Source organism: Lygodium microphyllum, chromosome 4 (assembly GCF_053477565.2).
Source record: "Lygodium microphyllum isolate KBCC chromosome 4, Lygodium_microphyllum_v1.1.10, whole genome shotgun sequence".
NCBI classification, from domain to species: Eukaryota; Viridiplantae; Streptophyta; class Polypodiopsida; order Schizaeales; family Lygodiaceae; genus Lygodium; species Lygodium microphyllum.
The window spans coordinates 93,538,483-93,551,698 of NC_141138.1; the positions used below are offsets into that span (position 1 = coordinate 93,538,483).

The window sequence follows — 13,216 nt, forward strand, 5'->3', positions numbered from 1 at the left end:
CAAGGTGAAAAATAATTGTCCTCAATTGACGTTAAAGAAACAACATAGATTATCAACTACATGCAAGTGTTACCTCATGTGGCAGATCTACACTAACTCAACCAAGATTTAACAAATAAATTCATATTAATAAATTAATAATAATAATAATAATAAATAATTATATTACCTCAAGTGGAAAATCGACAAAAGAATAAGTGACCATGTATTACAAACACTACCTTCTTTGGCATATCAGTGTTTGATTAGAATTTTAATGTGCTCATGAGTTGTATAAGTAGAGATTAGATCGTCAAAATTTGGAAAAGAGACATTTTCTAAATCCATTGGGATTCTTCTATTGAATGGTTATCAAGTTTAACTAAATATCGATGGCCTTCATCACCAATATGAGTTGTAGTTTTATCATCGGGTTAAGAATGATCTCAAGGATTGAAAACTTAGTATCTTCATCAAGCTATCACTATGGATCATGAGTAATACGTGGATTTCCTTTAAAGGAATACAAAAAGAGTTATGGATTTTCCAATGAGGTGGGATTCCTAAATGAAAAGCATTACCATTAATCTTGTGAGCAACTTTAAAAGGTTCACAATATCTCAAAGCAAGTTTAATTTTAGGATATTACCATTTAATAGATTTCAATATTCTTTTCTCAATTCAAAGACATATCAAATTGTTTTCTTTGAATATATTAGATTTATGCTTTTTATTTACTCGAGTAGAATAGCTAATTGTGATTGTCGAATCTTATCCGTAACTTCATAGAATATTTTCATATGGATATGGTGGAGTTGGGTGTAGATCATTTCTTACTATACATGACAGCATTTGAATGAGGTGTAATATTATAGGAAAATTGGAGGTTAGATGTTGATCCCAATTAGTAGGACAACTAATAGTGTAAAACCTAAGAAGATCAAGGATGGTACTACTTGTTGCTTCGGTTTGGTTGTTACTCTGAGAGTGAAAAGTGTATTGAAATTCCATTTTTATATCAATTAGCAAGGATAGACTTGGGAAAACCATGATGAGAAAAGATGGTGTATGAATAGTTTAACAGCTTGAGTTGGGGGTAGGGTCTTTTTATAGGATATAAAGTATGCCCATTACTAAACCTATCAATAATAATCCAAATCATGTCACTATATGTTGAGGTAGCAAGTAAATCAATTATAAAATCCATGGAAATTTACTCCCATGGTCCATTAAGTATAGGCAAAGGTATAAGTAAACTATGAGATTTTCCACAATGATGTTTAATGTGTTGACAAAAAATGGATTCAAATACATCCTTAGTAACATCTTGTTTTAAATCAAGTCAATAAAAATATTCTTTGCATATAGCTAATGTAGATTGAATCCCTAGATATCCCATTTATGGTGGTGCATGCATTTCTTCCATATAGCAATGGTCCTATAAGGTACAATTACACATAATTTCTTTTGATAATATAGAAATCCATTTATGTATGTATAATCATTTAAATTAATTATATGTATATTCTAAAATTGTCTCCATACATTACCAAAATCATTGTAAGACGCGTAGGTAGAAATCATTGAAGCAAAGTTCTGAACTTCAATAATAGAAATATGGTGTGTGACATAATGAAACATTCTCATGAGGTCTACAACTAAATGCATTACCAACAACATTAATATAACCAAGCTTATATTAGATAACAATATGATAATTTTGTATATTAAAGGAAGCCCATTTAATATGCCTATTGAAGATTAAGGACTAAGAAATCAAGTGTTTAATGGCATGTTGATTAGTTTTAACAAGAATAAGATAATGGTTCCATATGTCTAAAGCATGCATTATAATTAGTAATTCATTATCATATGTACTATGATTTTGTTATGAAGGTTTTGATTTTCAACTTTCATAGGCAAAAGGGTAGTCATTTTACATTAAGACTGCACCTATATGAGATCCACTAATGTTAGTCATCAATGACTAGAAAGGAGGGTTGGTTAAAATCAAGTAATTGAAGGACTTAAGTATGGATTGGTTAAAATCCAAAGGGTGAAGAGTTGGGTCTAATAAGGCCTTTGTTAAAAAGTTCAGTGACTTATCTCTAGATTTCTTTTTGGGTGTAGTGGGCTAGGGATATAAAGTGCCTTCTGTGGAGGAGAAACTCCAAGAAATAATTCTATTTAATTATCTAAGTCTCCTCTAGAGGGTGGCAATTGTTGCGGATACTCCTCTACAGAACAATGTTTATAGTTTATATGTAATTAAGAAATGTTTTTGTGTGAGATTAAGAATAGAATATTCAAATTCCTCAACTTCAGTCACATAAATCATATAAGCTTTACTATGTTTGCTAAGTACACAATTAACATATGTATGTGTGATTCAAGAAAATAGTTCAAGCTCTAAATCACTTTATAGAGTGATAGTTCAACCCTAAAATTTAGAAGTGATCTTATGAGTGCAATAATCAATATCTGGGTTGTATTAATGACAAAAAGGCATGCCCAAGTTAATATCAAGAGATTGTAAAGCAGCTATCCAAGAAATCACAATTTTCTTTATATAAATCCATGGTTACTTCCAATTCTTTTAGTTCTCATGTACTATTATATTGGATTCCTTGAAAAGCATACTTAACCTTATATAAAGATGGTGTAGTCTTTAAATATAATCTTTTAATCACCTTTTCAAAAATAAAATTGTGTGAGCTACCAACATCATGTAAAATACTAATATACGAATCATTGATAAAACATTTCATATGAAGCAATATATGTATGGATATAGAATTACCTAGTGAATCTAATGTTATTTAGGACATGTATGATCTCAGTAGCAAAAATATGTTGAAATAAGTCCACTTGCTATTAAAGAGTAATTTCAAGCAAAGGGGAATATTCTTCATTGGTGTTGGGATTGGCATACTTGGTATTGTGAAGGCAAACTCTTGTTAGAGAATTTCTATTGTCATAACTTGTAAAAATGGTGCCACAATTACGAACTAGTGAGATTTTGGGGTGCAAGCTTGCGATGTTGAAAGGAAATATCACTTTTCATGTACACAAGCTCTTAAATCTTCTTGTGATCAAATCTTGAGATATCAAGCTGATTGGATTACTTGTTGGATATGTTGAAGAACAATGTGGGGATAATAAAAACCATAAATGGATATCATGAATTAGATATTGAAAATAAGTAAAAAGCCTTAGAAGGTTTGGTTAAGCCTTAATGGGATCAAAAGCCTTTGAAAATTATATAGTTACTAGAAAAATGGAGACAATTGATTATCTCCCCTACCCCTCCCTTTCTTGAGTAGTAGAATGCAGTCAGACTGCTAATTAGCGTGATTTTTGAAGGAGAATGCAAAGTCTGATATTAGCATGTTTTTTGATAGGGCTATCAAATGAGCTTGGCACAAAAAAAATGAGGGTGGTCAGGAAAGCCATATACAACGATTTACTATACTAATTCAATCAAGCCCATCTAATTAATGGTGATCTTGGACTTCTCTCTCTATCTCTAGCCTTGAAGCTTGTAAGTACATGACCCAAATAAAGAGGAGAAGAAATTGGGGTTTTAACTAGTGGGCACTTATGTTTATACAACAAGCAAAAGGGTGGATCTTTGAGGATAGAGATGATGATGAAGGAGAGCCTCATGCACATGGTAGAGCCATGATTGATAATGACAAGTTCTCCAATCACCTACTCAACTTTGATACCAATGTTGTTAATAATCCAGCATGAACCACAAATTAATAGCTCTCTTGCAAAAAATTAAAATTACACGCACAAAGAAGAGAAGAAAATAGAAGGTAATGCAAAAAGTGAGACATGATATAAATTGGGTACACTTTTTCCCCCATGCATTGGGAGGGCTCTCCTTAATACATGTAATTATATATTTTTATTGATATTGTGCCTAAAATAAAATATTGCATCCATGCTTATTCTCTTTTTGTGAACACATCCCCTTTCCATAATATCTAAAATAAAATATTGCATACATCCTTATTCTCTTTTTGTGAACACCTCCCCTTTCCATAATATCTAAACAATATCTAAAATCCTATATAATATATTTGGGCTCCAAAAATAATAATAATGCCCAACCTTTGAAGTATACAATATAAATGTGTAGTGCTCCAAGTGTGTAAATAATATATTATCATAAAGATGCTAGTAATAATTATTCATACTACATCCAATGGTTCATAATGTCCATGACTTTCTTGAATTCCTTGATCTAAATATTTGTTCCCACCAAGAACACAAAACACATTAGTCTGTATTTGCTTCCAAGATTGAAAACTTGAGTGTTCAAAGGAGCGCAATAGAAGCCCACTTATGCAATGTGACTAATGTTATACATTTGCACATATGATAAGTCACAATTGTGCAACGGATCAGTAAAAATAAAAGTTTGCATATGACATATCAAGTCACTTTAAAGCAACAATCAAGTATATTAAGAATCATAACTAGTAATTGTATCCATGACTTGTCTCAGAAAGCTTTCAATAACTCATGAAGCAATCTATATTCCAAAGACACCTCTCTTCTATTATGGGATCGTCTACCCTACGATTATGATATTAGGCTAAGCAACTTCTTGGAGGAGACTATCTAGCCTATTTCAGCCACTAATGCCTTGCCACTGGAGAAGCCATTCTCAATGGAGGAAATCCACTATGTTGTGTCCTGCATGAAGCTAGGGAAGGCACCTGGACCGGATGGTTTGCCAACTGAATTCTTTCAAAAAGTCTAGGACTGTTGTGGGAAAGACACGATGGACATGATGAACTCTATTAGGAGATCTGGTTGCATGCTTAGAGAGGCCAATCAAGGCCTCATCAAGTTAATTTCTAAGTCCTCTTCATGACCCAAAACTACCAATTGGAGTCCACTGACATTGCTGAACTTCACCTACAAGGTATTGTATAAAACACTTGCACTCAAGATTAGGAATTTTGTTGATAAAAGTGTTCACGCAAGGCAATATGGATTTATCAATGGCAAAAGAATACAGGATGCAATACTGAATCTCCTGCTCTCAGTGGACATGGCCCTAGCGCACAAATCTAGTCTTTTGTCAGAAGGGTGCTTGAAGCCTTCAGGTTTGGTCCAATCTTTATTAAGATGATCAATTCCCTATCCGGTCTCCCCACTCATATTCACACTGATAACAGATTCATTGCTCTGTATGATTGATAGGAGGGTTCAAGAAGGGACTATCAAAGGGATGCCCCTGTTGGATGGTTCAACTTTGATGTCTCAATCCTTTGTAGATGATAGTGCCTCCTTAGTAGATGATGAAAAGGATTCCGTTGACACACTCATGAAGAGTTTCGACGAGTTCGCCCTACTATCCTCATCTATCATCAATACGAGCAAAACTAAATTTCTCCCCCTCAAGCTGGAAGGTCCTCAAGAGTGGATGCTAGACTATGGTTTCAAAGTAATAAAGTCAAGGAAACTAATTAGGTACTTAGGTGCTCCACTTGGAGTAGGCATAACAACAAGACAAAGGTTTGACTAGTATTGGACAGGATCAAGGAGAAGATTGCCAAATGGTTCAACACCTCGCTTACCTTTGTTGGGAAGCTCATGATACTTAAGAGTGTGATGTCATCTTTGACAATCTACATTGCCTCTTTGTTCTCCTTTAATAAGGCTTCATGAGCCTTAGTTGAGAAGCTATTTAGACAATTTCTTTGGAAAAGACCTTATTGCAATGGCATGGTGCAGATTAGTTGGGATTACATCACAACAAGGAAAGATGAGGGAGGTGCAGGTATTGACCCTCTAGTAGACAAAGCCAACAGGATCGTATTTAAGTTGTTACTTAGAATCCATAAAGGATAACCCTGGTCTATCATACTCACTGAATCGTTAACTAAGTCCAAAAAGCGCGGCCAAAACTAGTTTGGAGCATCATGGCAAGACATAATATGTTGCTACCAAGACTTAATCAAGATCCCACAGTCCCCCACAGCACAAGGTCTGGATCCTTCTGGAACAATTCCTTTGCCTTTGATCCTCCGACTGCCCCTACTCCAATCAATCATATGTTGGCCAAATCAATGGCCCTAAAAGGCTTAGAATATTGGTCCCAACTTTGGCTACCTAAACAGAAATGTTGGCTCCCTCTTGAGTCTATCAAGGCTCACTTTGGCCTTGTTGACAAAAAGTATGTTTTTTTTCTCAGGATGACACGCTATCTCAGGCAAGACTAGCCCACTTCCCCTATTACGCACACTAATCCTCCCTTTTACTGGCACTAGCAAGCCCTACAGGCAAGCAACTCTTGCGATGCCAAGAAAGGAAATATCATTCGCCTCACTCCCTAGCAATCCCCCTCACACTGAAATATAAATGGAAGGAATGTAGTCCGCATGCCTCCCTGCTCACTGGCAACGAAGAGTTGAGAAAGTATGGAAAATCACCTCTTCCTACCGTCTAGACTGCTTTAGGTGGAGATTCCTACTTAGGAAGCTACCACTCACGTCACGGCTAGCCAAAAGGTTTATGATATCCCCCCTCTGCCCCCTGTCTCCAAGAGGCATGAAGAGGATGAGAAGCATTCGTTTTGGGACTGCCCTACAGTCCAACCATTGTGGTGCAGGATGAGGAAATAGCTGAAGGGCTCTAATCTGAGAGCTGACTTTGGATTTTCTATTGTCTTTTTTGGGGATCAAGGATCACTTGACAAAGCCACCTAGAGAGTTGTTACCCTAATCTCTTCTGTCATTATGAACTTCATTTAGCATAGGAGAAATAACATTTTGTTCAAGAGCCATCACCAATCAATCAATGCTGACTATGCAAGTCAACTGAAGGAAGAGATTATTATGGTCCTTAAGTCTGTTGAGTCCATACACTGGGCCTTTAAGCTCTATTGTAAAAAAATACGGAATATGCCTTAAGTCTTTTTTGATGTTTTGGCCTATGGTCATTAAGTTTGTTGAGTCCATACATTGGGTAAATCTTCTTGCCTCTAATATGCTCTTAGAATTCTTGCAACTATGCTACATCTAAGAAACATACAATCCAAATTAGTTCCTTCGAAAAGTATAACATGTGACAAGAAGTCGTGCCCATTTACTCATCTTAGTCTGCCACATTATTGTTGTGACAATGTTAATTATGGTTCATATAACAACTAATGCACGAAATTGAATTAGGTAATCTCTCACACCCCCTCTCACACAAAAAAGAAGAAAAAAACTATACCCTCCCATTGAAAGAGACACATGCATATAACTTTAACCAAAGTACGATAGCTTACAAAAATAACACCAAGAGAAAGCATAATTCACAAAAAAAGAAGAAGAGGTAGGAGCATATTACGGTACCATAGAATCCATTTAGCCCTTCACCTTATGTCGACTTCATTGTTTTTTATGTCTACGATGTTTGCATGAGCAAGGTGGACAAGAGAGAGAGACAGAGAGAGCACTTCAAAGTGGTTCTTTTGCTCCCATCTATGAAGGGAGATTCTTATTCTACACAATGTTCAATTTCAAGGATGCGTGCTTCATGTTATGTTGTTTCATGGGGAAACCAAATCATATGACAATAAATAGTGGGGGGTGGCAAGGGGCGACCAACAAACTAGTTGTCTACCAACTACTAAGGCCAGTTACACACCGCGATGTGGATAGCCATTTCCAAAAAAGGAGAGCGTTTGCCGATGATGTGTCGCGTTATAACAAGTCATGAAATTCACGGACACCAGATACTTTTGGGCGGGGGATCTTCCCCGTGCTAAATCTCTTCCATACCCAACACACTAGGTGACAAGTTCTATTCATTAAAAAATTATGCTACGCTAGACAGCAATTGAACCACCACCAATAGTTGATAGTCAAAGGCATTACTACCACTAGGCCATCCGTTACTTTGTGAAAAACTACCTGCAGTTTAGTGTGTAAAGGTAGTAAAAGATGGTTTGCATGCTACCCCAGCCATCCGGGGTAGTGTGTACCCGCCCTAAGATTTTGATGAACACAAGACAATGATTTTTTCGAATTTATAATTTCGATAGATAATATTTCTCTGGAAGTTGCCAGGAAAAATGTCGTACAAACTAATCGAGGTGCACCCTAGAGCAAAGTTGATGCTTTTTCTTTTTAATGCCAAGATATATTGACTGAAAATATATACATCCGCCAGAATGGCGACGTTGGAACTTGGTTAGTCTAGGACTAGAGCAAAATTGATGTTGAAGACGTGCTGTACAGGAAACGGAGATGGCACTTCCAGGGTATGTATCATTGTCTCCCTTTCCTTCTAATTTCCTAAACAAGCGCTTTGCCGGATTGATAACCTAACTCTTATACTTTCTGCCTTCTGAGAGGACAAGTGTTGAAGCAGCCGAGGGAGAGAGAAGTGTTTCAATGGCTGTGAGGCGTGTCACGACTGTCTCCATATCTGGCCTTTGCTCAGCTTTCGCCTTCACGCAAGCCAGTGCCACCTCAAGCATTTCCCTCATGGCTTCTTCTTCCTCTTCTTCAATGAAATCCTCCCCGAACAACTCAGGGTCCATGATCTCACCGTACCTGTCTGGATAAGCATCCCTTACCCAAGTAGGTAAACTTTTCCCCATGTTGCCAAACATGCTGCTCGTGGGCTGCTTCCTCGTCAGCATTTCCAGCATCACGATACCAAAGCTGTAGACATCACCTTTTGCATCCACCCTTGTAGATTCTCCATATTCTGCAACGCAAACAAAAACATGTTGAGTGCTGGGAATTGCATGATACTATACTACAAATACGAAAGTGGAAAGCTATCAAATGGGGCTATATTGAGGACTCTCGAACCTCTGACTAACTCGTAGGATGATGCACAAGAAGTCCTGGACCATTGCCATGGTAATTCTCACATGATGAATTACAACATCATAAGCTCCTGCGTGAGAGGGACCCTATGCCTAGGTAGGTACAGTTGTGGCCCCCCTACCCCCAAGTGCATCCAGCTAGGTGTGCGCTGCCTCCCAAGCAAAAGCTTATAACGTTGAACATTATAGGGAAAAACGAGGGAAAATAGCTCTTTTTGCTACATGGGAAAATATCTGAGCCGGCAGCGCCTTGCTACCAACCACACCTAGCTAGATATAGGGTCTCTCCCAAGCAGAAGCTTATGACATTGAACAGTATAGGCAAAAACAAGGAAAAACAGCCCCTTTTGCCACATGGGAAGATTTCAAAATGTGATATGCAAGTACCCCCCCGCCAGCAGCCCTCTGCCCCCCACCACACCTTGCCTGGTATGCAATTCCCTCTCTCCCAAAAGCTCATGATGTTAAACATCCCATTGACACATGGGAAATTTTCAAAAGCTTCTTGTGATATGCAGGTCTGTGAATTGTTTCACTGTGAAGACATCGTCGGTAAGCAGTCATTTCTCTCTCTCAATTTCAAGGATTACATCATGTCCTATCACAATAGACAGGAGATCATGTAGCTCAATGGAATAAAAATGGACAAACCTGGAGCAACATATCCTGGAGTTCCTTTGACCTTCGAATGCACTTCTTCAGAGCTTACATGCTTGGCAATCCCAAAATCTGCTAGTTTGGCCACCATCTCCTGATCTAAAAGTATGTTGCTCGGCTTCACATCACGGTGGACAATTTGTTTCCTGAGGCCATGATGCAAGTAGGCAAGCCCCTTAGCCACACCCAATGCTATTTGCAACCTCAAGGGTAGACTCAACTTAGTGGGCTCCTGACAATGGAGGTGATCTTGGAGAGACCCATTTGGAACAAGCTCAAGCACCAATGCTTGGATGTGTATCGTGGAACAATAGCCATACACTCTGACAAGGTTCCGATGTCGTATTGATCCTAATGTCTCTAATTCCACAGTAAAGCATACTTCATGATCAGGAGATAGAACCTTGATGGCTGCATCCGCTTGCTTGATTGCAGGTGCAAGTTGAAGAGTCAGATTGGTGGCCTTGTACACTTTGCTGCTTCCACCTTTTCCAATTATACAAGCTTCACTGAAATTCTGTGTTGCACATTCCAGTTCTCGGATTAAGAACTGCTTAATGTGCCTGTTATAGGCAGATACTGCTGGAGAAAGCAATGGTGAGACCTCCTTCACCTTCCATTTTGAGTAATGGTAAAAGGCATATCTCAGGAGAAAAAGGCAAATGGCAAGCCCAAATATAGAGCCCAAAACAATAAGTACTTTATACCCCACCTTGAGCTTTGATTTATTTTGTGATTGAGCATCATAAGTCAGCATGGGACAAGGTTTGGACAATGGAGGGCCACATAAATCCGGATTGAAGAGGAAAGAGGTTGCATTTAGCTTTGCAAATATCCCAGATGAGGGTATTGGCCCTGATAGCTTGTTATAAGAAAGATTGATGTACTTCAAGCTCGGTAGTCCTGCAAGAAATGCTGGAATTGGACCTGAGAGTGAATTCATGGAGAGATCCAAACTCTCCAAACCTTGCAAGCTTGAGACAGCTTCTGGTATGCTTCCTGTTAATGAATTTTGAGAAAGGTTGAGGCTTATTAAATTCACACAATTCCCAATGCTTGCTGGCATTGTCCCAGATAGATTATTTGCAGATAGGTCTATGCTTTGCACATGAATTAATTGTCCTATCCCTGGTGGTATGATGCCATTAAGCAGGTTGTGGGGCATGGAGAAACTGAAAGTCATTGTTGGCAAGCTTGCGACCGTGTCAGGAATGGTCCCATTAATGCGATTATTACCAAGATTGAGATTCTGCATTGCAGTCAGATTTGAAAAGGCCAATGGAATGCCTCCTGCTAGCATGTTGTTCTGTACAGAGAGCTCTGTTAGATGCTGAAGGCTACCTAGGGCCTCTGGTAGGGTTCCATTCAAAAAATTGTTGTAAAGTCGCAGTTGTTGAAGACCTGTACATGCAGCAAGTTGGCTTGGAATGGGACCCTCTAGCATGTTGTCCTCAAGAAACAGTCCTTGCAAACTCTTCATCTTGCTCAGCTCTACAGGTATGCTGCCATTGAGGGAATTGCCCATCAATGTCATTATGGTCAAGTTGGTTAGGTTGCCTAGCTCAGGTGGAACGGGACCTGGCAGCAGAACATAATAGACAGTTGTTAGAAGCAGAGCTTTCAAACTGTATCCTTTGGGACGTGGCAACAAAACATACTAGACCATTATCAGAAGTAGGGCTTTGGAAATATATCTTCTGGATCCTTGGACTCGCAGCAAAACATAGAAGTACACTCATTAGAAGCAGGGCTTTCAAACTCCATCTTCCTTTGAAGCATGTGAAAAAGTTTTAGCTCTGACAAAATGGATCGAGTGGCACCATTTTGCAGAAGGTGTGATCACCATCTTCTCACACAAATGAGGGTGTACTGGCACAGTTCGGCCTGAATGTGAATTGAAGGCACAACATTTTACCGCATATTCTCCATTGCAGATGAGCGTCGGTCTCTACTGAAATTCCCCACTACGACTGAATATTGCTCTTTAATCAACGTTAAACGTTTTAATTTGGAAGTAAGAAGTCCATTACACACCTGTGAGCTGGTTCATAGAGAGGCTCAGAACTAAAGACAAGGAGGTGAGCTGGCCAATGGAGGGAGGGATGAAGCCGGTGAAATTGTTGGTGTCCATCTGCAGCAGTGTTAATTTGCTGAGGTTGCCGATCTCATGGGGAATGGGCCCAGAGAACTGGTTGTGGTAGAGCCAGAGGGACTGCAAGCTGGAGAGCAGGCCGATCTCCGCAGGGAGAGGGCCAGTGAGGCGGTTGGAAGACAGGGCGAGGGTGGTTAAGAGTGTGCAGTTGGTGAGGATGGGGACGGGGATGGGGCCATCGAAGTCGTTGAAGGAGAGGGCGAGGTAACGGAGGCGGGAGAGGCGGCCGAGCTGCGGGGGGATGGTGCCAGAGAGGCGGTTGAAGTAGAGGGAGAGGGTGGAGAGGGAGGAGCAGTTGGAGAGGGAGGGGGGGATGGGGCCAGAGAGGGAATTGTTGTGGAGGACGAGGGAGGAGAGGGAGGGGGAGGGGGAGGAGGCGCAGAGGGAGGGGGGGAGATGCCCGGAGAAGCGGTTGAAGGAGAGGTTGAGAGAGGCGAGGGCCGGGGGCAGGGAGGGCGGGAGGGGGCCCGAGAGGCTGTTGGCGGAGAGGTCGAGGGACGAGAGGCGGGGGAGGCCGCCGGAGAATAATAATGCTGCTGCCACCACGCCCGTGAGGTTTTGGTCCCGCAGCCCGATGGAGATCACGCGGCCCTGTGCGTCACAACCCACCCCGCGCCACTCGCAGGGTGACGGACTTGTGGAAGTGGCGTTGCGCCATTGCGAGAGGGCGCCTTGCGGATCGCTGGTTATGCCGGATTTGAAGTCCAACAGCACTTGGGTCTCGGTAGCTGCAGGAGCAGCCGCCGCCGCTGCAAGGTTACTACTACTCAGGACCAGGAGAACTACTGCACATTCGAATATTAACATGGCCAATTATACTGCTCTCTCTCTCTCGCCCGAGCACAGTCTCACAGTACTGTTGTTCGCTTCCTCTCGGCCGAGCACAATCTCACACCCTGTTCTTCTAACTCTGTAAGTATCCTTCCACCCAGCCAACTCCCCCGCCCACACACACCCTCCCACTCATTCTCTCTCCGATAACGGTTCTCGTGGCTCCTCTCCCGTGCGAGCGCCCCGCGCCGGAGCCCCACACGCACGTACGGTGTGAAAATCTGCACACTGCACAGCCCACTGCTAACTAAACTACAACAGGCAACAGCCTCCTTCTTTACAAATTTCCCTTGTCACTCTATCTCCATACTTTCCTACAACAGCCTCCGTCTTTACAAATTTCCCTTGTCGACAAATTGCACTCTATCTCCATACTTTCCTAATTTAAAAAATCCGCTGGATATGTTTAATGGATTGCCATACTTTTAACGATAGTGCTAGACTTATCAAAGAGGTTTGGCACTCAATTTTCATTACTTTTCAATGACTTCATAAAATACTCAGATTGGCGCACTATTTGAAAAATTAAATGCCCCTCGACAAGGTGATAGGGATGTTTAAAAAGCAATAATTCAATGGAAAGAGCAGTTTAAGCAACTTGCTAATACTAAAGTTTAGATCATGTCACATTAGTGTGCTAGAAATGATTAGTTTGACTAGGCAAATGATAATTATTCCATAATGCATCACCCATCATGTTGTAAGATTTTACTTTGATACAAATTGCACATTGTTTAAATAAATTGGGT

At 40.3% G+C, this 13,216-nt stretch overlaps 1 protein-coding gene across 1 annotated transcript; it reads right to left on the bottom strand.

The window, feature by feature from the left end:
* Window positions 1–8,011: 8,011 nt before the first annotated feature.
* On the bottom strand, window positions 8,012–12,840 carry LOC148037334 (uncharacterized). Its single transcript, XM_087676243.1, has 3 exons — window positions 11,519–12,840; window positions 9,479–11,062; window positions 8,012–8,703 (listed from the first exon to the last, which is right to left on the bottom strand). The coding sequence occupies exons 1-3, from the start codon at window positions 12,441–12,443 to the stop codon at window positions 8,315–8,317; spliced, it is 2,898 nt and encodes a 965-aa protein (XP_087532369.1). The 5' UTR covers window positions 12,444–12,840; the 3' UTR covers window positions 8,012–8,314.
* Window positions 12,841–13,216: the final 376 nt, after the last annotated feature.